Consider the following 21895-nt stretch of genomic DNA (forward strand, 5'->3'; position numbering starts at 1 on the left):
ACTGGAAACAGTCTATGCCAGGCAGAGGGTAGGTACTTAATTGCTCAATGAATAAATACCTTACTCTTTTTCCTCTACCATTTTCTTATCTAGCCATGTTAGGAAATCTCAGTTATCGGATAAGGTGATTCTCACTTGGAAACATGAATTGAACAAATCGGTTAGAGTCGGGATAGTCTGGGTTATACTGTGGTAACAAACAACCCGTATATCACAGTGCCTTATAACAACAAGGGTTTATTATTTGTTCACGTACATAAACCTAGACACAAAGTGAAAACATCTTCATGTTTCCACAAGCATGGGTACGCACATGAGTGCACAGGTATGTCAGCAATCACAAGACGAATAAAAACTCTGGCATATGAACCCACACAGAATCCCACTGAGAGACTGATCAACTTAGATTGCACAATCCTGTCTTTACGAAACAGAAAAAGGCCCCGGCATCCAAAAGAGTGAGGGATAGAGGTACAAGAATATCCACCTTCAGTCAAGGAATTGCCCCATATAATAAAAAGCTTATAAAACACCTGAAGGCTTAAAAAAAAAAAAAAAAGATGTTAAGCGTTTTGGACGTTAACCATTTTGCACATTCAGAAACTGGATACTAAATAGGCAGTGCTCTGTTGAGGCCTCCTCCCCTGGGTTCCTAGCTCAAGAGGGAGATGCATCCCAGATGTCCAATAGGCAGCGAGATGGAGCTGGCTGGCCTGGGGCGGAGAGAGGGGCTGGGAGGCTGGAATCCTTTATCTCCAGCAGGAGCTGTGGACAGAAAGGAAGGGGCCAGAGCCAGGTCACATCCACATCCCCTTCCAGATCTACTCGTTTTATGTGTCCCGCCCAACCAAAGATTTGTCACCTGGCCTGTTGCATAGACCTCTTCCTCTCTGATTTCCCCATCTCCCATCTCGCCTCCCCCAATCCTTCCATCAAAGCCACCACAAGTCTTTTTGTCAAGCTCGGGGTCTGTGAAATTCTTCTCCCTAGCTCAGAAAACGTTCCCTGGCTCCTCACTACCCACAGTTGCTGGTCCAGCCTCCTAAGCCTGACCTGTCAGACCTCTGTGATTGGTACCCTCTCCAGCCTCATCCCTTTCTGTTCCAGCAGTCCCTCCAGGGGTGTTTCTTCACTGACACACCATGCTCCATTCACCATTTTGATCTGGGAATGCCTAGCCTTCCCTCCCAGCCTCCCCAGTTGTTTATCCCCCTCGGAGCTCCTCCAGCCCCTCTTCTCTGGGCACATCGTTAAAATTTGACCACAAAACACAGCTTGCCAGGGCATCCAGGCTCCACTTCTAGACTGGATGCTCTCGGAAGGCAGAGACCAGACCTCCTTCCAGACCAAGCCCTTTATCACCTCTGTATGTCCTCCCCAGACCACAGTAGGCCACAGGGGGCTGAGCATAGACCCTGGGCTGAAAGTCAAGAGGGCCGGTTCTTCCACTTGATATGCTGCATGCATATCAGAGAGGGCAAGTCCCTGCCACTCTCAGGGCCTGAACTTCCTTCTTTCTTGACGTCAGGGCACTGAACGCTTGCTGTTGCGCACAAAGCGCGATAAACCGAAGATTCAGTAAACAGCGCTCAACTACCATCTCGGGAGTCATACTGAGGAGCTTGGGTGCCTGGCCCCAAGGAGATTCAACTTACTGACTCTGATTTTTCAGCTAGAACCTGCTTACCACAACGACCCCCATTCCCCAGCTATTCCCACCCTGTGTTCTCCTTTCAGGGAGCAGGCTACCTGGTGGGTTGCAAGGCTGGTGCAGGGAGATGGAGTCAGGAGGGGCCTGGGCAGAGTTTCTCAGAGTCAGCAGAGCCTCAGCGGCCTCCAGTTTCCGCTGCCACTCTGAGTGGGCAGAAACCAAAGCCTGGTCAGAGACTTTGGGGACCTGCAAAGGAAAGTGCGTGAGAGAATAGGCACTGGGAAACTACACCTCTTCCCAATACGACAAGTGCCCCTTCAGCCCCGTGTTCCCTCAACCTCCTCCCCCACCCCCACCAAGGCCTTCTGCTCTTCCCATCCACTAAACTCCATCCCTCCCAGGGTTCTGGACCCCACTGCTTTCCCAGGACCTGTGGCTGCAGTAGAAGAGGGTCAAGGGTGGCACAGGGCTGGAGGATCAGAGTTGAGCATCTAGAAACAAGGAAAGGAGAGGCCAGGGGATTAAATCCACTGGTGGACACATACTATCAGTAGACAGAAAGAGGGGCAGGATTTTGCAATATCTGGATGTGTGAATCCCAATGCCTGCTGGACCATTAGTCATTGCGGCTGGGGCAAGTCCCTTCTCCTGCTTGGCCAGGTTTCTTTTCCATACCTCTTTTTCCTGACAGGGACGCTTATTCCTACCAGCTCTTTCCTTCCCAGGGCAATGGTGAAAATCATGGGAAATTACAGGTGTCCGTGTTTTAATTTGCAAAGCACTTGGAGAGATGTGATTACCGTCCCTGTTCAGGGACTGGTTCTCACTTCCATATTGCCCAGTCCCCATGGGTCTTGAAGGACAAGCATGGCTCGTCTCCAGGAAGCTTTCTCTAATGGCCTCTGGACTTTGCCCTGGGCCTCTGTGGCCCTCACCAGCGTGGACCCCACCTTTCAGCAGGACCTTCTATCCCATCCACCTGTTTCATGTGGAATAACAACCCCCATTTGTTGAAGCCCTATTATGTGGCAGGCCTTGTGCCAGTTCTCTTTTCAATGCTCTGGGTATAGAATATTGTCCTCAGTATATCCATAGGGAAATGGAGGTTCAGACACATAAAGTCACTTGTCCAAAGTCTCACAAATAGAAAATAGCAAAGCTAGGAGAGCCCTGTCCTCGCCCGTTAGTATTACGTGCTGCCTTGTCCTCCTCCTTCTTCTCCTCCTCCTTCTCTTCCTCCTCCTCCTCCTCCTCTTACTCCTCCCCCCCTCCACTTCCTCCTCCTCCTCCTCCTCCCGCTCTTCCCCTTCCATCTCCCATGGCATCAAGCACAAGGTTAGGCACACAAGACACAACCTGCTCCATGGTCCTCACTCTACTCACATGCTGGGCAGGGCAGGGGGCCTGTGGGGATCTCCAGAAGGAGAAACCAGTTGCTGCTCCAAGGTCACTGGAGTACGAGGCAGAGACAAAGATTCTGGGGCCTGGCCAAGCAGTAGAGCCCCTTGGGAGCTCCCCTGCAGGGGCAGAGAGCACAGGTTGCAGTCAGGTACCAGGCCGGCCATGGAGAGAGGAGGTGTGGACATCTTTTGGGATGAGGATAGGAGCCTAGAATGTCAGAGCTCTGAAGACCTTGAAGACCAGCCAGTCTTACCTTTCATTTTGCAACTGGGGAAACTGAGGCCCAGGGAGGAGAAGTGATTTTTCCCAAGGTCACATGGTGAGCTGGTGATAGGATTGGAGATGAAACCCATATCCTTGGGACACAGTGAAAGATGTCTGGACAGTGGCTGGGTGGGAGCCTGCCCGACTGGTCACCGACTCTCCTTACCTCCTCGGAGGCTGTGAAGATGTGGGTCTCGGGCTGCAGCATGTTGTTCTCCCTCCCAGCTGTGAAAGACCAGGAACAGCTTTGATGAGTCTTTCCCCCAACCCCACCCCACTTCACCCCACATCCAGTCTCAGGTCTCATCTCACCAAGGAGCTCTTCAGTTCCCTTGTCCCCCAGCTCTCTCCTTCCTGCAAACACTCGGTAGATAACATTGATGACATTTTGCACCTGGGCAAACTAAGGTCCGGGGAGCAACTTGCCCCAGGTCACACTGCAATTCTGTGACAGGACTGGTGACAGAACTACTCATGCTTCCTCCACCCAAACTCTGGCTCCCTCCCTGGCCAGAAACACTCACTGAGGACTCCTGCTCTGATGGTCAAATTCCTGACACGGATGGGAGCTTTGGGAGGGGCAGCCATACTCCTTATTGGTCCTTGAGCCAGGTGTCTCTTTGGCCGTGCCCGCTGCTCCCTCTTCAAGGCACTCACAGCAGGCAAGACCCTGAGGTGTTCTCTGAAGTAAAGGATTGCGGGGCTAAGGTTAGTCCCATTTAGAGAAGGTCTGGGCCCTCCCCATCTCAGACACCATACTCATGAGAAGAGGGCACAATTGTGACACTCGCAGGCCTGGAAGAGGCAGAAATGCTTGTGGCCGCTGATTTGGGCAGTAATACCATGGTCGTGGCAGCGGTCACAGCAACCTATAGCTCTTCTGGGGCCAAGCTGAGTCCCCCATGGGGCTCCAGTCTCACGCTGTGCATTCAGAGTCAGAGGGGCAGCAGGGTGCAGCAGGTATTTATTTGGGATCCATGCTTCTAGGGTCAGGAGTGGAGGTCAGAATGGCCACATGATCCCCTACCCCCAGCGTACTTCCTCTGCCCTTGGAAAACCCTATCTGAGGTGGCTGAATGCTCCTTCTCCATCCTTCTCACCGCTGGAATCAGATTGCCTTCCCTCCCCTTCTTCTCCCACGGTTTTCACCAGCCTTCACTGCGACCTCCTTGCTCATGTTGCCTCCTTCACAGAAGCCCCAGTCACACATAGCCCCTTCCCGAGAAACTCTTGGCAAGGATCCCATACCCATTCAATGCAGTCATTATTCTCCTTGCTTACCATCACTTCACCACAGACCCCACTTTCAGGCATGTACATGCACTCCCGTGCCCTCTTCCACCATTACTACACCCCCTTCTTGTGTATCATCCTGCACTCTGCCAAACCCAGGTATTATTCCTGGCATCCACTTCAACAATTCTCTTCCGAACCTCCTGCATTCATTCACTCCCCACACAGGATTTTGTGCCCCCAGCACTCAATTCCATTGTCAGTCTCTTCTATGCCCTATATTCAATTTTCCCCTCACATTTCGTGCTGATTCATGCTGATTTTTTTTCTTGTACCCCACCTTACACTTAATTATTCCCTTGCTCCCCCTTTGAACTGATTTCCCTCTTGTATCCCATGAAATCGTATTGTTCTCCTGGATCCCTGGCCCTCTTTCAATTATTAATTTCATTCATCCCTTCATGCATCCCCTTGATTCTTCTTTTTTTTTTTTTTTTTTTTTTTTTTCTTTTTTCTTTTGAGACGGAGTTTCGCTCTTGTTACCCAGGCTGGAGTGCAATGGCGTGATCTCGGCTCACTGCAACCTCTGCCTCCCGGGTTCAAGTGATTCTCCTGCCTCATCCTCCCGAGTAGCTGGGATTACAGGTGCCTGCCACCACGCCTGGCTAATTTTTTGTAATTTTTAATAGAGACGGGGTTTCACCATGTTGGCCAGGCTGATCCACCCGCCTCGGCCTCCCATGGTGCTGGGATTACAGGCATGAGCCACCGGGCCCGGCCGATTCTCTTGATTCTTCATTCAGCAGGTACCTGTTGAGCCTCCTATGAAGTGTCAGGTTCTGATCTAGCCAATAGGAAACTCCTCAGTGCAGTAGTGTTTCTCTTGGACTGACACACCTTTTCTGCTTTCATGCAAACCCACACATTCCCTCCACAGTCTCCCCCAACTCTTCCATATTCCTCTCCACACTTCAACAATTTTTCTGGAGCACACCATCTCCCCCCACCCCCACCCCACCCCACACCACACACACAGTCCCACCACCCTGGAGCGCACCACTTCCTCAGGAAGCCCAATCATCCACTCCCTCCCGGACCTCTGAATCAAAAGTAGTCCCATGAGCCCTGCCTCACTGGCCAAAGGCCGGGGCTCAGGGGGCTGGAGCAAGGGGTCCTCCCAAAAGGGATTCCGGGACAGCTGAGGGCGCGATGGGACATCAGGAGCAGATGGGAGTTCCCTGCTGAGGTAGCAGAGAGCGGAAGGTAGCAGAGTTGGGAATCTGGCTCAGGAGGGTGGGAGGAAATAAGAGGCGTGGAGAACGAGGGCCTAATTCTCATGTCAACCTGTGGTTGCCCCAGCCTCCAGCAAGTCAGAACCAGTCAGAGGGTCTGAGGGAAGATCCAGCTTCTGCTTCCCTTCCCGCCCTTGCCACAAAGGCCAGTGAGCTCTTGCGCTGCCTTCAACCTCCCGCCGCTGTGGCTGGCGACCAATGAACCTCGAGATCTCTTGAGGCTCACGTTCTGAGGTCACGCCCCCTTCACCTCCATGTAGCTTCTCCTGCTCCCTGTACTAGGTCAGTCAAGAAATCCTGAAGTGATCGTTGAGCTTTATACTCCCCAAGGCTTGTTTCCCAGATTGGTCTCCCTTTGGGTGTGAAATATTTTGTGTGCATGCATTTTTAACTCACGTACTTGGTATTTTGTAATTTACCTTTTAAAAATTCAGCATGTGATTAAAGATCGATCCATATTTCTGTGCCGCGGATTCCCAATCAGTGGTGACTTTGCAACCCCCAGGGAACGATGCTTGGAAACACTTTCGTCCGTATTTGTCTCTGTTTATGAACTCCCTGTAATGTTCCACAGATAAATGTGTCTATTCCTGTGCCACTACTAAATTGTCCTAAATTTTCTCACTTCATGATACATCTTGACATCGGCTAGGGCAAGCTCCTGCATGGTATTCATCATCTCCAAACACGTCTTTGCTATTCTTTGCCTTTTCGTCCCTCCGCATGAATTAGTGTGCAATGTCAAGTCTCCCCAGACTCAGTTGTAACAGATTTGGATTGCATTTTCACTGAATCTGTGGATCAGTTAGGGGAGAATCCACTATCTGCAGAATACTCAGCCTTCCTGTTCACCAACTTGGGATGTCTCCACTTACGTGGGCCCTTAATGTTTTAATCTTTCAGTTCAGTTTTTAGTTTTATCTTTTGTATATTTAGATCTTGCACATCATTCATTGTATTTATTCCAAGATACTGTAGATCGTTGCTGTGCTTGCACTTGATGTCTGTTTAAAAGGACAATTTCTATTTGGATCTAATTTACAGAAACGACTTTAACTTTTAAAAACGTGACTTGATCTTAAAGTCAGTCAACATGCTAAACTCTGTAGTAGGCGTTCTGGGATTATCTGTGAGTTTATGCATAGTAGAAATAGAATTGAAGTTATGGGGTTTTTTTGTTTGCGATTTTTGTTTTTTGGTTGGTTGTTTGGTTGTGTTTTAACTGCGCTGGCTAGGAAATCTAGTACAAGATCTAATAGCGACAGCAAAATTGGGCTTCTTTGGGTTGTTCCGGATTTTAAAAGGAATGCTGCCAGCATTTCCATATTAGTATTGTTTCCTTGTGTTTTCCTTACCTTTTCCTTTCATTTCCTTTTCTTTCCTTTCCCTTCCCTTCCCTTCCCTTCCTTTCTTCCCTTTCTTCCCTTTCCTCCTTCCTTCCTTCCTTTCTTCTTCCTGTCTCCCTACACCACGCCACCCCCACCCCCGCATGTCTTACGCCTTTTGTCCTTCTTCATAAATTAGCATGCAATTTCAAGTTTCCCAAAAATTCGGTTGTAACAGATTTGGATTGCATTTTCACTGAATCTGTGGATCAGTTATGGGAGAATCCAGTATCTCTAGAGTACCTGGCCTAAGTAACTTCCAGGTTTTTTCCAAAACCTTCAGCAAAGTTTATCTTATAATCCAAACGGTTAAAAAGTCATAAATGTATATCTTAGTGAGTTTTCTCTTTCTTTCTTTTCCTTTCTTTCTCTCTTTCTTATCCTTTCTCCCTTTCTCTCTCTCTCTCTCTCTCTCTCTCTCTCTCTCTCTCTCTCTCCTTCCTTCCTTCCTTCATTCTTTGGGTTGCTTTCTTTATTTGATTTGTAAACAAAGATGAAACAAAAAAGCAGCCCCTCACTCTGTCACTCAGGCTGCTGAAGTGCAGTGTCGGTGATCTTGGCTCACTGCAACCTCCACCTCCTGGGCTCAAGCAATCCTCCTGCCTCGGCCTCTCAAGTACCTGGGACTACAAGCACACGCCACCATCCCCAGCTAATTTTCTATATTTGGTAGAGACGGGGGGTTTCGCCATGTTGCCCAGGCCATCGTGAACTCCTGGGCTCAAGCAGTCCGCCAGACAAAAGTGCAGAGATTACAGGTGTGAGCCACCAAGCCAGGCCTCTTAGTGAGTTTTCAAAAATTAAATATACGCATGCAATTAGTATCTAGAACAAACAACAAAATATATGAGCAATACATAAACCTCTCTCGGGTCCCCTTCCAGTTACAGCTTTGCTAATGTCAAACCAGCTTTCCTCTCCCATAGTAAATGTAACTTAGCTATGGTGTATTAATTTTTTTGTATATGGTGCATTAGAGCAGTGGTCCTAAAACACTAGCTTGATTATCAAGCCCCAGAGGGCTTGATAAAACAAAGATTTCGGAGCTCCATATCTGTATTCTCAGATAACAAGGTCTGGGGTGGGACCCAGAGTTTGGTTGGCTTTGCTTTTTCTCTTTTCTTTTCATTTTTCTTTTCTTTTCTTTGTCTTTTTTTTTTTTTTTGACGGAGTTTCACTCTTGCTGCCCAGGCTTGAGTGCAATGACGCGATCTCGGCTCACTGCAACCTCTGCCACCCAGGTTCAAGCGATTCTCCTGCCTCAGCCTCCCGAGTAGCTGGAATTACAGGCAGTCACCACCACGCCCGGCTACTTTTGTATTTTCAGTAGAGATGGGGTTTCTCCATGTTGGTCAGGCTGGTCTTGAGCTCCTGACCTCAGGTGATCCACCAGCTTGGGCCTCCCAAAGTGCTGGGATTACAGGCGTGAGCCACCATGCCGGCTGAGTTTGCCTATCAAACAAGTTCCCTGATGATGCGAACACTACTGGTAAGGGACCACATTTTGAGAACGAAAGCACAAGAGAGGATAACATAAGGAACCTCCAAATATCCATCTCCCAACTGCAACCATTAAAGACTCATGGCCAATCACATTTCATACATATCCTCTCCCCTCCCCGTCCTCCAGATTATTTTCAAGCAAATATCAGAAATCAAAAAAGTACAAAAATCATATGTGGATATCTTAACGTGTCTTATTTGATTTGTAAACATTTCAGTGCATAACTCTAAATATGAGGAATCTATTTTCCTCAACGTTTCATTTTGAAAATACACAAAGCTGAGGGGGTAATACAGTGAACAATCTTATGCCTAGATTCACATTATCTCATTGCTTTAGCTCTCAGTAATTTTTTTTTCTTGCTTAAACACGTAAGAGTTTCAAACACTTCAACCAGTTACTTCAGCATGCACCTCCTAAACACTACAATGTACTCCTATGAAACCACAGTGCCATTATCACATTGAAGAAATGTAACAATGAAGGGGTAACATCATCCAAGTTCACATACAGTTCATATTTAAATTTCACCAAATGTCCCCGTAATATCCTTTTGAAAGACTTTTTGGGGGATCAACAATCCAGTCAAGCATGGTACATTGCACACAGTTGTCATGTCTCTTTAGTGTCCTCTAATTGCAAACAGTACCCCAACCAATTTTTTAAACCTTCCATGACGATGACATTTTTTTCAGAGCTGAGGCCTGTTGTCATGTAAAGTGTCCCACAATACGGGCTGGTCTGATATTTGCCTCTTGTTTATATTTATGTTTGACACTTTGGGCACGAATATTAAGAAGGTGACGAGCAGTTCACGTTATATCACATCTGGAGGCTCCTAAGGCCAGTTTCTCTGGTTATCGGTGATGCGGTTTGTATTCTTCAGTTTTATCACTTAATTACGGTATTTTTCAGACAGAGTACTACATTGGGAAGGTACTTTTCTCCTGTTGTGGTTAATAAGTAGTCTGTCATGATATTTCGATGACATGCGGATATTCTGCTCTCCAACAAAATTTTACCTCTTGGCCTTAGTATTCATTCAGGGCTCTTGCCTGATTTGATTATTACTTTGTTGGTTAAAAAAAACGGTGATTTCTCTAATACTATAATTCATTTCTGCTTTTATGGATGGGCATTTTGATGTAAAAAAGCTCATCTCTCCCCCTCCCCCACCTCGTTGTTGTTGATGTTGCATTTGCTGTGGCAGAGAAAGAGTACAAGCTGTTTATTTGTTTTGTTGAAAGAAATGTGAAGAGAAAAAAGTGGACAATATTAAGAGAAAGGTAAACAAATACATGATGAATTTGATAAGAATTTCCCCTCTAACAGTCTAATCAGATTGACAAAATTCATTGCCTGAAGTTAGAATTGATTGGTCAGCAATAGCAAAAAAAGCAGTTTATGATAATTATTAAGAGGATCTGAGGTTATGAATTTGGCCAATTAAAAAATGGCTTGGATCTTGTAGAACACACACACACACACACACACACACACACAAACATTTTTGTGGAGACATCATAAAAAGGTATTGTTATTTCAGTTACATAACACATAATAGAAAATTATGAGTTATATATAATATTTTACAAAAGGCAGAAGGCCTTCACCTAAGTCGCCACTCAAATGTCCATGTAATACAAGACTTTTCTAACAGTATGGAAGAATAATTGATTCAAAGTGTAAAAAATTTCAACAACCTTCTTTTTAGCATTACATGAATCATGGGAAATTTCCTTTCCAAGAACTTTCCAATTTGCAAAGACATGTTCGTAGCATGATAAATGGAACTCATAGTACAGTTATTTGGGTATCATGTCTACCTCTCAGAAAGGAAACTGAGTTAATTGTGGAAGACATTGGAGAAACTCATTTGTATGATGAAAGACAGGGATCTGGCTGTTAGTTCAAAAATCAGATTTTGTTGTGATTTAAATCAAGAGTCCAATGTTTCTTTTATTTCTTCTTTCCATTGTATGATTCATATTGAAAACATAAGGGCTTAGCTTCCTAAAGTCGACTATATGAAAAGTTTCACAACTATAGTTATTAAAGTCATTCAGTAAATATGCACAAACGCAGTGAATCATCACAGGCTTATTTTGTCAGTCTTTATTAAATTGTGTATGTTTTACTGGTCTTCTTAAAGACCTCGGTTTTTATTTATTGATTTTCTCTGTTATTTTTCGGGTTTCCATTTCATTGATTATTTTACCTATCTTTCACATTTCCTTCCTTCTGCTTCTTTTGCTCCTCTTTTTCTAGTTTAGTGTAGTGACATCATAGATTACTGCTTTGATAATTTTTCATTTGTCTAATGGAAGCACTTAATGGCATAAATTTTCCTTTCAACAATGGTTTAGCTTTGCATCACAGATATTGACATGTCTTATAATCATTTCCTTTCAGTTCAATTCACTTTCTGAAGTCCTGGGAGACTCAGTCTTCAGTATTCTTTTTATTTAAATCGGCCAATAAAAATTGTATATATTTGTGGTGTACAGCATGATGTTTTGATAATAAGTATACACTGTGAAATGGCTAAATCAAGGTAATTATCATATGCATTACCTCACATACTTACCGTTTTTTGTGTGTGGTGAGAACACTTAAAAACTACTCTCAGCAAATTTCACGTATACGACATATTGTTATTAACTGTAGTCATCATGGTGAAGAAGAGATCTTTTGAAATTATTCCTCCTGCCTAGCTGAAATTTTGCACCCTTTGGTCAACATCTCCCCCACTCCCCCAAACTCCAGCCTCTGGTAACCACCATTCCACTCGCTACTTCTAAAAGATCGACTTTTTCACCTTCCACACATGGAAATGCCATGATTTCCTTCTTTTACATGGCAGAACGGTATTCCATGGTGTATATAGACCACATTTTCTTTATTCGTTAATCCGCTGATGAACACTTAGGTTCACTGTAAATTTTGGCTATTGTGAATAGTGATGCAGTGAAGATGGGAGTGCAGACACCTCTCTGACATGTTGATTTCATAGCCTTTGAATACAGTCCCAGAAGTGGGAAGGCTAGGTCATATGGTAGTTCTATTTTAACTTTATGAGGAACCTTCATACTGTTTTCCATAATGGCTCTCCTAATTTACATCTGGAAGATTTTCTCTTTAGCCCATGGATTCAGTGTCATCCTTCACATGGAGCGGTGGTGAAAATCCTGACATCATCCCAGCAGGGACAAAGAGGGGTGCCTCCTTACGGCCTGGTGGGGGTATATGTTGGAGATCTCCACATAATCCTGCTGATATGGTAGCGCGAAGGGGCTCTCGTCTCTGCCCATGGAAATGAATGTGGAAGTCCATGTCCCCCGCTAGATCTTTGCCGGCATGAGTGGGGCCACAGAGTTTTCCGAGGCGTTCAACTGGAGTAGAGCAGTTACTGTGAAAATATTTTCTGTCTTGTTGGGTTGCCTCTTTTCTGATCCTTAGGTTAGGAAGAACAGGCTTTTGTAGGTTTATTTCTTCGTTTCTTCGCTTGTTTTGTTTAGCTTTGTTTTGTTTTGCCTGTGCATTTTGGAATTCCCTAGTAGCTGGTTTCTTCAGCTCCAACTTTGGGATATATCAGGCAAAAACAAAACCCAAGGAACTCACCACCATATCGTTCTGAGGTCCTCAGTTGCTCTGCTTTCTCCTCTCCACTTTCAGCCTTATGTTTGTTTTATATATAGTGTCTCGAATTTTAAGTTGTACTTAGTGGGAAGAATAGGGAAATGTACAACTACACCACCTTCCCAGAAGCAGCAGTCTCTATAGATTTATTTTATTTAAAAAAGCAAATAATAATTATATATATTTATGGGGTAGAATATGATGTTTTGATATATGTATACAATGTGGAATGATTAAACGAAGCTAATTAGCATATCCGTCTCCTCACCTACCTATCATTCTTTTGTGGCGAGAACATTTACAATCTACTCTTTGAGCAGTTTCAAAATATGTAATACATTATTTTTAACTAGAAATGCTGTGCAATAGATCACTAAAGCTCCTTGCTCCTGTCTAACTGGAACTTTGTACCCTTTGACCAACATCTTCCCTTGCCATATCCCCCGCAAGCCCCGCCACCCCCAGCCTCTGGCAACCATCATTCTACTCTCTGCTTCTATTAGATCAACTTTGTAAGATTCCACATGAGTGAGATCATGTGGTATTTGTCTTCCTTTTTTTTCTTTTATGTTTTAGTTGACACATAATAGTTGTGCATATTTATGAGGTACAGAGTGATATTTTGATACATCTATTCAACGTGTAATGACTATACCAGAGTAATTAGGGTATCCATCACCTCAAACATTTATCATTCCTTTGCACTGGAAACATTCAAAATCCCCTCTTCCAGCTTTTTTTAAACATATACTATACCATACTGTTAACTGTATTCAACCTGCAGTGCTATAGAACACTTAAACTTATTCCTCCTATCGATCCGTAATGTAGTATCCATTAGCCAACCTCTCCCTATCCTCCCCTCCCCTCTGTACTTCCCAGCCTCTAGTAACCACAACTCTACTCTCTACTTCTACGAGCCCAATTTCCTTCAGCTTCCACATATGAGTGAGGATGTGTGGTATTTGTCTATCTGTGCCTGCCTTGTTTCACTTAACATAAAATCCTCCAGGTTCATTCATGTTGCCTCGAATGACAGGACTTCATTCTTTCTGGTAGCTGAATAATGTTCTATTGTGTATAGATACCACATTTTCTTTATCCATTCACGTCGATGGACACTTAGGATGATTCCGTACCTTAGCTATTGGGAATAGTGCTGCAACAAACATGGGAAAGCAAATCTTTCTTTGATACACCGACTTCCTTTCTTTTGGATAAATACCCAGTTGAGGGACTGTTGGATCATATGGTAGGTGTGTTTTCAGTTTTTTGAGAAACCTCCATACTGTTTTCCATGATGTCTGCACTAATTTACACTGGGACCAACAATGTGTAAGAACTCCCCTTTCGAACATCACACACCGGGGCCTATTATGGGGAGGGGGAAGAGGGGAGGGATGGCATTGGGAGTTATACCTGATGTAAATGACGAGTTGATGGGTGCTGATGAGTTGATGGGTGCAGCACACCAACGTGGCACAAGTATACATATGTAACAAACCTGCACGTTGTGCACATGTACCCTGGAACTTAAAGTATAAAAAAAAAAAAAAAAAAGAACTCCCCTTTCTTCACATCCTCGCCAAAACTTATCTTTTTGTCTTTTTCATAATGGCCATTCTAACTGGGGTGAGAGGATATCTCATGGTAGTTTGGACTTGCATTTTCCTGATGATTAGTGAGGTTGAGCAATTTTCCATAAACTTCTTGGTGACTTGTATGCCTTCTTTCGAGAAATGTCTATTCTGATCCTTTGCTCATTTTTAATAGTATTATTTAGGGGAGTTTTGCTGTTGAGTTCTTTGAAAGCCTAGTGTATTCTGGATATTAGTCTCTTATCGGACGATTAGTTTTTAAGTATTTTCTCCCATTCTACAGGTTGTCTCCTCACTCTATTGATTGTTTCCTTTGCTATACAGAAGCTTTTTGGTTTTATATGGTCCCATTTGCGTATTTTTGCTTTTGTTGTCTGTGCTTTTGTAGTCTTGCCCATAAAATATTTGCCCTACTAGAACAATGCCCTGAAGCTTCTCTCCTTTGTTATTTTTATAGTTTCAAGTTTTCCATTTAAGCCTTTAAGTTTCTATGACAATATCATGATGTCCTGGTTACTATAGCTTTATAGTATATTTTGAAGTCAGGCAGAGTGATGCCTCCAGCTTTGTTTGTTTGTTTGTTTGTTTCCCCCTCAGGATTTCTTTGTTTATTTGAGGTCTCTTGCGGTCCCATATGAATTTTAGGATTTTTTTTCTATTTCTGTAAAAAATATCATTGGTATTTTGGGTGGGATTGCATTGAATCTGTAGATTGCTTTGGGTAATATGGTCATTTAAGCAATTTTCATTCTTCTAATCCATAAGCATGGAATGCCTTGCCATTATTTTGTGTCCTCTTCAATTGTTTTTGTCAGTGTCTTGAAGTTTTCATTGTGGTGATCTACCACATCCTTAGTTACATTTATTCCTAGATACTTTTTTTGTGGCTAGTGTAAATGGAGTGGCTTTTTTTTAAGTTTTACTTTAAGTTCGGAGATACGTGTGCAGAACGTGCAGGTTTGTTACATAAGTATACATGTGCCATGGTGATTTGCTGCGCCTATCAACCCGTCATCTAGGTTTTAAGCCCCACATGCATTAGGTATTTGTCCTAATGCTCTCCCTCCCCTTTCCCCCCACTCCCCTCCAACAGGCCCTGGTGTGTGATGTTCCCCTCCCTTTGTCCACGTGTTCTCATTGTTCAGCTCCCACCTATGAGTGAGAACATGCGGTGTTTGGTTTTCTGTTCCTGTGTTAGTTTGCTGAGAATGATGGCTTCCAGCTATGAACTCATTCTTTCTTATGGCTGCAGGGTTTGCTCTCTTGATTTCCTTTTCTACTAGTTCATTATTGGTGCATAGAAACACTACTGATTTTCTCACGCAGATTTTGTATCCTGCAACTCTATTGAATTTGTTTACCAGTTCTAAAGAGTTTTCGGGGAGTCTTTAGGTTTTCGATCTATCCGATCAGGTCACCTGTGAAGGGGTGCAATTTGATGTCCTTTCTTTCCGTTTGGATGTCATTTATGTCTTCCTGGTGCCTAACTGCTCTGGGAGGACGTTCAGTACTATGTTAAATAGGAGCGGTGAGAGTGAGTATCCTTCTCTTGTTCCTGTTCTTAGAGAAAAGGCTTTCAGCTTTTCCCCATTCAGTATGATGTGGGTTAGTTACATATAGCCTTTTGTTATGTTGAGGTATGCTCCTTTTGTACCTAATTTGTTGAGAGTTTTTGTCATGAAGTGATGCTGCGATTTTGTCAAATGCTTTTTCTGCGTCTACTGAGCTGATCATACCATTTTTGATCTTTGTTCTGTTCATGAGACATATTATATGTATTGATTTGTGTGTGTTGAATCATCCTTGCATTTCTGGGATAGATCTCAATTGATCATCTTTTTGATGTGCTGTTGGATTCAGTTTGTTAGTATTTTGTTGAAGATTTTTGCACCTGTGTTCGTCAGGGATACTGGCCGGCAGTTTTCTCTTTCTCGTTGTGCCTTTGTCTGGTCTGGGCATCAGGGTAATGCTGGCCTTGTAGAATGAATTAGGAAGAATTCCCTCCTCTTCCCTCACCCCCTTCCCCTCCCTCTCCCCCACTCCTCCTGACCTCCCCCACTCCCACCGCCACAGAAACAGCCAGGCAGGCAATCTTGGGAAGCAGGGGCAAACACGGGGGCATGTGGTTCAGATGCACCTTGGTCCTGTGGCAATGGCAGTGGGGCCTGTGTTGGGCACATGAGCGAGCCTGGACTCTGCTATCTCCCAGTCCAGCAGACAGTAGGAGCTGCAGTCGCTTAGGGCACGACACAGAGCCTTGGGGGTGGGCACCTAGAGCCCTGTTTTGCTGCAGCTGCCCAACACACAGAAGCCTTTTGGGCTCCACACAGGTTCAAGCAGTGCCTCTGCATCTTCTCCCTGCGACCCTGCCTGCCAGTCCCTCAAAGGGAACTCCTGTGTCTACGATCTCAGAGGTCCACAGCAGGAATGTGGGGTCCTAGGGTTCCTTCACTCACCCCTTCCTCGGGTCCAGTCTGTGTCCAGGGTCCAGTCGTGGCACCCGGCAATACCAAACAGGCAGTCCCGCTTCCTCCCTCTTCCACCACAGTGTCTTCCATTGCCCCTTTATTGAATTCCCATGTTTTCTCTCAAAAGATGTGTTTGAAGTGTGCAGATTTACTTAACATTTTGCTTCCTCTCTGAGGAAGAGGCACATCCCAGCTGCATTTGGTCAACCGTCTTTATTCTCAATCAAAATAAACAATTCTGTCTGATAAAGCCACTGAAAAAATGCGAGAGAACACTAAGAAAAAAAGAAAGTATGTATGTTGAACAGATTTTTTTAATGGTATTTGAAAGACTCCCACACATATCAAGAATATTTAAGGAACTCTATCATATGCAAAATGCCAGATTTTGGATTGAAAAAATAATAATTCAGAAAATTCTCAGTCTTTAATTCTGGATTTTCCCCCAATTCCTAAGGTATATCCACCTCCATTGAGGTAATATTCGGAAAGGTATATTTCATCTTTAATAACCAAAAATGAGTATTCCTGTGAAAGCTGCTAAAATGACAATCAGGAGATTCAGTAAATGTGGCAAACTGGCCATTACGTGAATGCGTTAATTTGAGGAGAATTGATCGTGTTGTCACCTAGCATCACTAAGCATATCAGGGAGAGTCGTGAACATGGAAGATCTCTCTCCCTGGCCACTTTATGTCCATGGAAACACAGGGGAAAAGCAGCTCACTGTTGGTCAGGTGAGGCAACTGGATTCCAAATCTCTTAATTTGGGTCACTAAAACAGACTGGGTATTCATGGCATTAAGAGGTTGCTCACAGGGAGATCTGGCAAGATGGCCAAATAGGAACAGCTCCGGTCTGCAGCTCCAAGCGAGATCGGCGCAGAAGGCGGCTGATTTCTGTATTTCCAACTGAAGTATCCAGTTCATCTCCTTGCTACTGGATGAACAGTGGGTGCAGCCCACAGAGGGCAAGCCGGAGCAGGGTGCGGTGTCGCCTCACCCAGGAAACACAAGGGGTCGGGGGATTTCCCTTTCCTAGCCAAGGGAAACTGTGATAGACTGTACCGGGAGGAACAGTACATTCCAGCCCAGATACTGCGCTTTTCCCATGGTCTTCACAACCAGCAGACCAGGAGATTCCCTCCAGTACCTGGCTCAGCGGATCTCACCCCCACGGAGCCCAGCAAGCTAAGATCCACTGGCTTGGAATTCTCAGTGCTAGCACAGCAGTCTGAGGTCGACCTGGGATGCTCGAGCTTGGTGCAGGGAGGAGCGTCCACCACTGCTGAGGCTTGAGTAGGCGGTTTTACCCTCACTGTGTAAACAAAGTCGCTTGGAAGTTCGAACTGGGCGGAGTCCACCGCAGCTCAGCAAGGACGACTGCCTCTCTAGATTCCTCCTCTCTGAGCAGGGCATCTCTGAAAAAGAGGCAGCATCCCCAGTCAGGGACTTTTAGATAAAACCCCCATCTCCCTGGGACAGAGCACCTGGAGGAAGGGGCGGCTGTAGGCACAGCTTCAGCAGACTTAAACGTCCCTGCCTGACAGCTCTGAAGAGAGCAGCAGTTCTTCCAGCACAGTGTTCGAGCTCTGATAAGGGAAGGACTGCCTCCTCAAGTGGGTCCCTGACCCCCATGTATCCTGACTGGGAGACACCTCCCAGTAGGGTCCAACAGACACCTCAGACAGGAGAGCTCTGGCTGGCATCTGGGGGGTGCCCCTCTGGAACGAACCTTCCAGAGGAAGGACCAGGCAGCAATCTTTGCTGTTCTGCAGCCTCTGCTGGTGATACCCAGGCAAACAGGGTCTGTAGTGGACCTCCAGCAAACTCCAGCAGACCTGCAGGAGAGGGGCCTGACTGTCAGAAGGAAGACTAACAAACAGAAAGGAATAGTACCAACATCAACAAAAAGGATGTCCACTCAGAGACCCCATCAGAAGGTCACCAACATCAAAGACCAAAGGTAGATAAATCTACGAAGATGGGGAGAAACCAGCACAAGAAGGCTGAAAATTCCAAAAACCAGAACGCCTCTTCTCCTCCAAAGGGCCACAACTCCTCACCAGCAAGGGAACAAAACTGGATGGAGAATGAGTTTGACTAATTGACAGAAGTAGGCTTCAGAAGGTGGGTAATAACAAACTCCTCCAAGCTAAAGGAGCATGTTCTAATCCAACGCAAGGAAGCTAAGCACCTTGAAAAGGGGTTTGACGAATTGCTAACTAGAATAACCAGTTTAAAGAAGAACGTAGATGACCTGACGGAGCTGAAATAAACAGCACGAAAACTTCGTGAAGCATACACAAGTATCAATAGCCAAATCAATCATGTGGAAGAAAGGATATCAGAGTTTGAAGATCATCTCAATGAAATAAAGTGAGAAGACAAGATTAGAGAAAAAAGAGTGAAAAGAAACAAACAAAGCCTCCAAGAAATATGGGACTATGTGAAAAGACCAAACCTACATATGATTGGTGTACCTCAAGGTGACAGGGAGAATGGAATCAAGTTGGAAAACACTCTTCAGGATATTATCCAAGAGAACTTCCCCAACCTAGCAAGACAGGCCAACATTCAAATTTGGGAGATACAGAGAACACCACAAAGATATTCCTTGAGAAGAGCAACCCCAAGACACATAATCGTCACATTCACCAAGGTTGAAATGAAGGAAAGAATGTTAAGGGCATCCAGAGAGAAAGGTCGGGTTACCGACAAAGGGAATCTCATCAGACTAACAGTGGATCTTTCTGCAGAAACCCTACAAGCCAGAAGAGAGTGGGGCTCAGTATTCAACATTCTTACAGAAAAGGATTTTCAGCCCAGAATTTCATATCCAGCCAAACCAAGCTTCGTATGTGAAGGAGAAATAAAATCCTTTACAGACAAGCAAATGCTGAGAGATTTGGTCACCACCAGGGCTGCCTTACAGGAGCTCCTGAGGAAAGCACCAAACAGGGAAAGGAACAAACGGTATCAGCCACTGCAAAAACATACCAAATTGTAAAGACCATCGACGCTATGAAGAAACTGCATCAACTAACAGGCAAAATAACCAGCTAGCATCATATTGACAGGATCAAATTCACACATAACAACATTTACCTTAAATGTAAATGGGCTAAGTGCCCCAATTAAAAGACACAGACTGGCAAGTTGGATAAAGAGTCAAGACCCATTGGTGTGCTGTATTCAGGAGACCCATCTCACGGGCAAAGACACACATAGGCTTAAAATAAAGGGATGGAGGAAGATTTACCAAGCAAATGGAAAGCAAAGAAAAGCAGGGGTTGCCATCCTAGTCTCTGATGAAACAGACTTTAAACCAATGAGGATCAAAAGAGACAAAGAAGGGCATTACATAATGGTAAAGGGATCAATGCAACAAGAAGAGCTAACTATCCTAAATATGTATGCACCCAATACAGGAGCACCCAACCTCACAAGACCTAGAAGGAGACTTAGACTCCCACACAATAATAGTGAGTGAAGCAGACCTAATAGACATCTGCAGAACTCTCCACCCCAAATCAATGGAATATACATTCCTCTCAGCACCCCATCGCACTTATTCTAAAATTGACCACATAATTGGAAGTAAAACACTCCTCAGCTAATGCAAAAAAAAAAAAAAAACCAGGAAATAGTAACAAACTGCTTCTCAGACCACAGTGCAATCAAATTAGAACTCAGAATTAAGAAACTCACTCAAAACTGCACAACTACATGGAAACTGAACAACCTGTTCCTCAACGACTACTGGGTAAATAACGAAATGAAGGCAGAAATAAAGATGTTCTTGGAAACCAATGAGAACAAAGACACAATGTACCAGAATCTCTGGGACACATTTAAAGCACTGTGTAGAGGGAAATTCATAGCAGTAAATGCCCGCAAGAGAAAGCAGGAAAGTTCTAAAATTGACACCCTACCATCACAATTAAAAGAACTAGAGAAGCAAGGGCAAACAAATTCAGAAGCTAGCAGAAGACAAGAAATAACCAAGATCAAAGCAGAACTGAAGGAGACAGAGACACAAAAAGCCCTTCAACAAATCAATGAATTCAGGAGCAGGTTTTTTGAAAAGATCCACAAAATAGGTAGACCACTAGCCAGACTAATAAAGAAGAAAAGAGAGAAGAATCAAATAGACGCAATAATAAATGATAAAGGGGACATCACCACCGATCCCACAGAAATACAAACTACCATCAGAGAATACTATAAATACCTCTACGCAAACAAACTAGAAAATCTCGAAGAAATTGATAAATTCCTGGACACATACGCCCTCCCAAGGCTAAATCAGGAAGAAGTCAAATCCCTGAATAGACCCATAACGAGTTCTGAATTTGAGGCAGTAATTAATAGCCTACCAACAAAAACACGTCCAGGACCAGAAGGATTCACAGTCGAATTCTACCAGAGGTACAAAGAGGAGCTGGTACCATTCCTTCTGAAACTATTTCAAACAACAGAAAAAGAGGGAAACCTCCTTAACTCATTTCATGAGGCCAGCATCATCCTGATACCAAAACCTGGCAGAGACACATACACACACACACACACACACACACACACACACACACACACACACAGGAATTTTCAGGCCAACATCCCTGATGAAAATCGATGCGAAAATCCTCAAAAAAATACTGGCAAACCAAATACAGCAACACATCACAAAGCTTATCCATCACGATCAAGTCGGCTTCATCCCCGGGATGGAAGGCTGCTTCAACACACACAAATCAATAAACGTAATCCATCACATAAACGGAACCAATGACAAAAGCCACAAGATTATCTCAACAGACGCAGAAAAGGTCTTTGACCAAATTCAACAGCCCTTCATGCTAAAAACTCTCAATAAACTAGGTATTGATGGAACGTCTCTCAAAATAATAAGAGTTGTTTATGACAGACTCACAGCCAATATCATACTGAATGGGTGAGAACTGGAAGCATTCCCTTTGAAAACTGGCACAAGACAAGGATGCCCTCTCTCACCACTCCTATTCAACATAGTATTGGAAGATCTGGCCGGGGAAATCAGGCAAGAGAAAGAAATAAAGGGTATTCAGTTAGGAAAAGAGGAAGTCAAATTGTCTCTGTTTGCAGATGGCATCATTGTATATTTGGAAAACCCCATCGTCTCAGCCCAAAATCTCCTTAAGCTGATAAGCAACTTCAGCAAAATCTCAGGATATGAAATCAACGTGCAAAAATCACAAGCATTCTTATACACCAATAACAGACAGAGAGCCAAATCATGAGTGAACTCCCATTCACAATTGCTACTATGATAATAAAATACCTAGGAATACAACTTTCAAGGGATGTGAAGGACCTCTTCAAGGAGAACTACAAACTGCTCAAGGAAATAAAAGAGGACACAGACAAATGGAAGAACATTCCATGCTCATGGATAGGAAGAATCAATATCGTGAAAATGGCC

The 21895-nt window shown here is 44.3% G+C and overlaps 1 protein-coding gene across 4 annotated transcripts in view; it reads right to left on the reverse strand.

The window, feature by feature from the left end:
- Positions 1-217: 217 nt before the first annotated feature.
- Positions 218-21895, reverse strand: part of LOC105464746 (doublesex- and mab-3-related transcription factor C1) — a 71087-nt gene continuing 49409 nt past the window's right edge. Inside the window, exons 2-7 of one of the 4 annotated variants that reach the window (XM_071089228.1) lie at positions 3841-3998; positions 3483-3541; positions 3035-3168; positions 2082-2142; positions 1750-1897; positions 218-765 (exon numbers count right to left, since the gene is read on the reverse strand). In XM_071089228.1, coding sequence (XP_070945329.1) covers positions 653-765; positions 1750-1897; positions 2082-2142; positions 3035-3168; positions 3483-3541; positions 3841-3904 — 579 coding nt within the window. In that variant the 5' untranslated portion in view covers positions 3905-3998 and the 3' untranslated portion in view covers positions 218-652. Of the gene's footprint in view, positions 766-1749; positions 1898-2081; positions 2143-3034; positions 3169-3482; positions 3542-3840; positions 3999-6260; positions 7300-21895 lie in introns of those variants that run through there. The other 3 variants (XM_071089232.1, XM_071089230.1, XM_071089229.1) reach the window with 3 other exon arrangements.

The sequence above is a fragment of the Macaca nemestrina genome, chromosome X (genome assembly GCF_043159975.1).
Source record: "Macaca nemestrina isolate mMacNem1 chromosome X, mMacNem.hap1, whole genome shotgun sequence".
NCBI classification, from domain to species: Eukaryota; Metazoa; Chordata; class Mammalia; order Primates; family Cercopithecidae; genus Macaca; species Macaca nemestrina.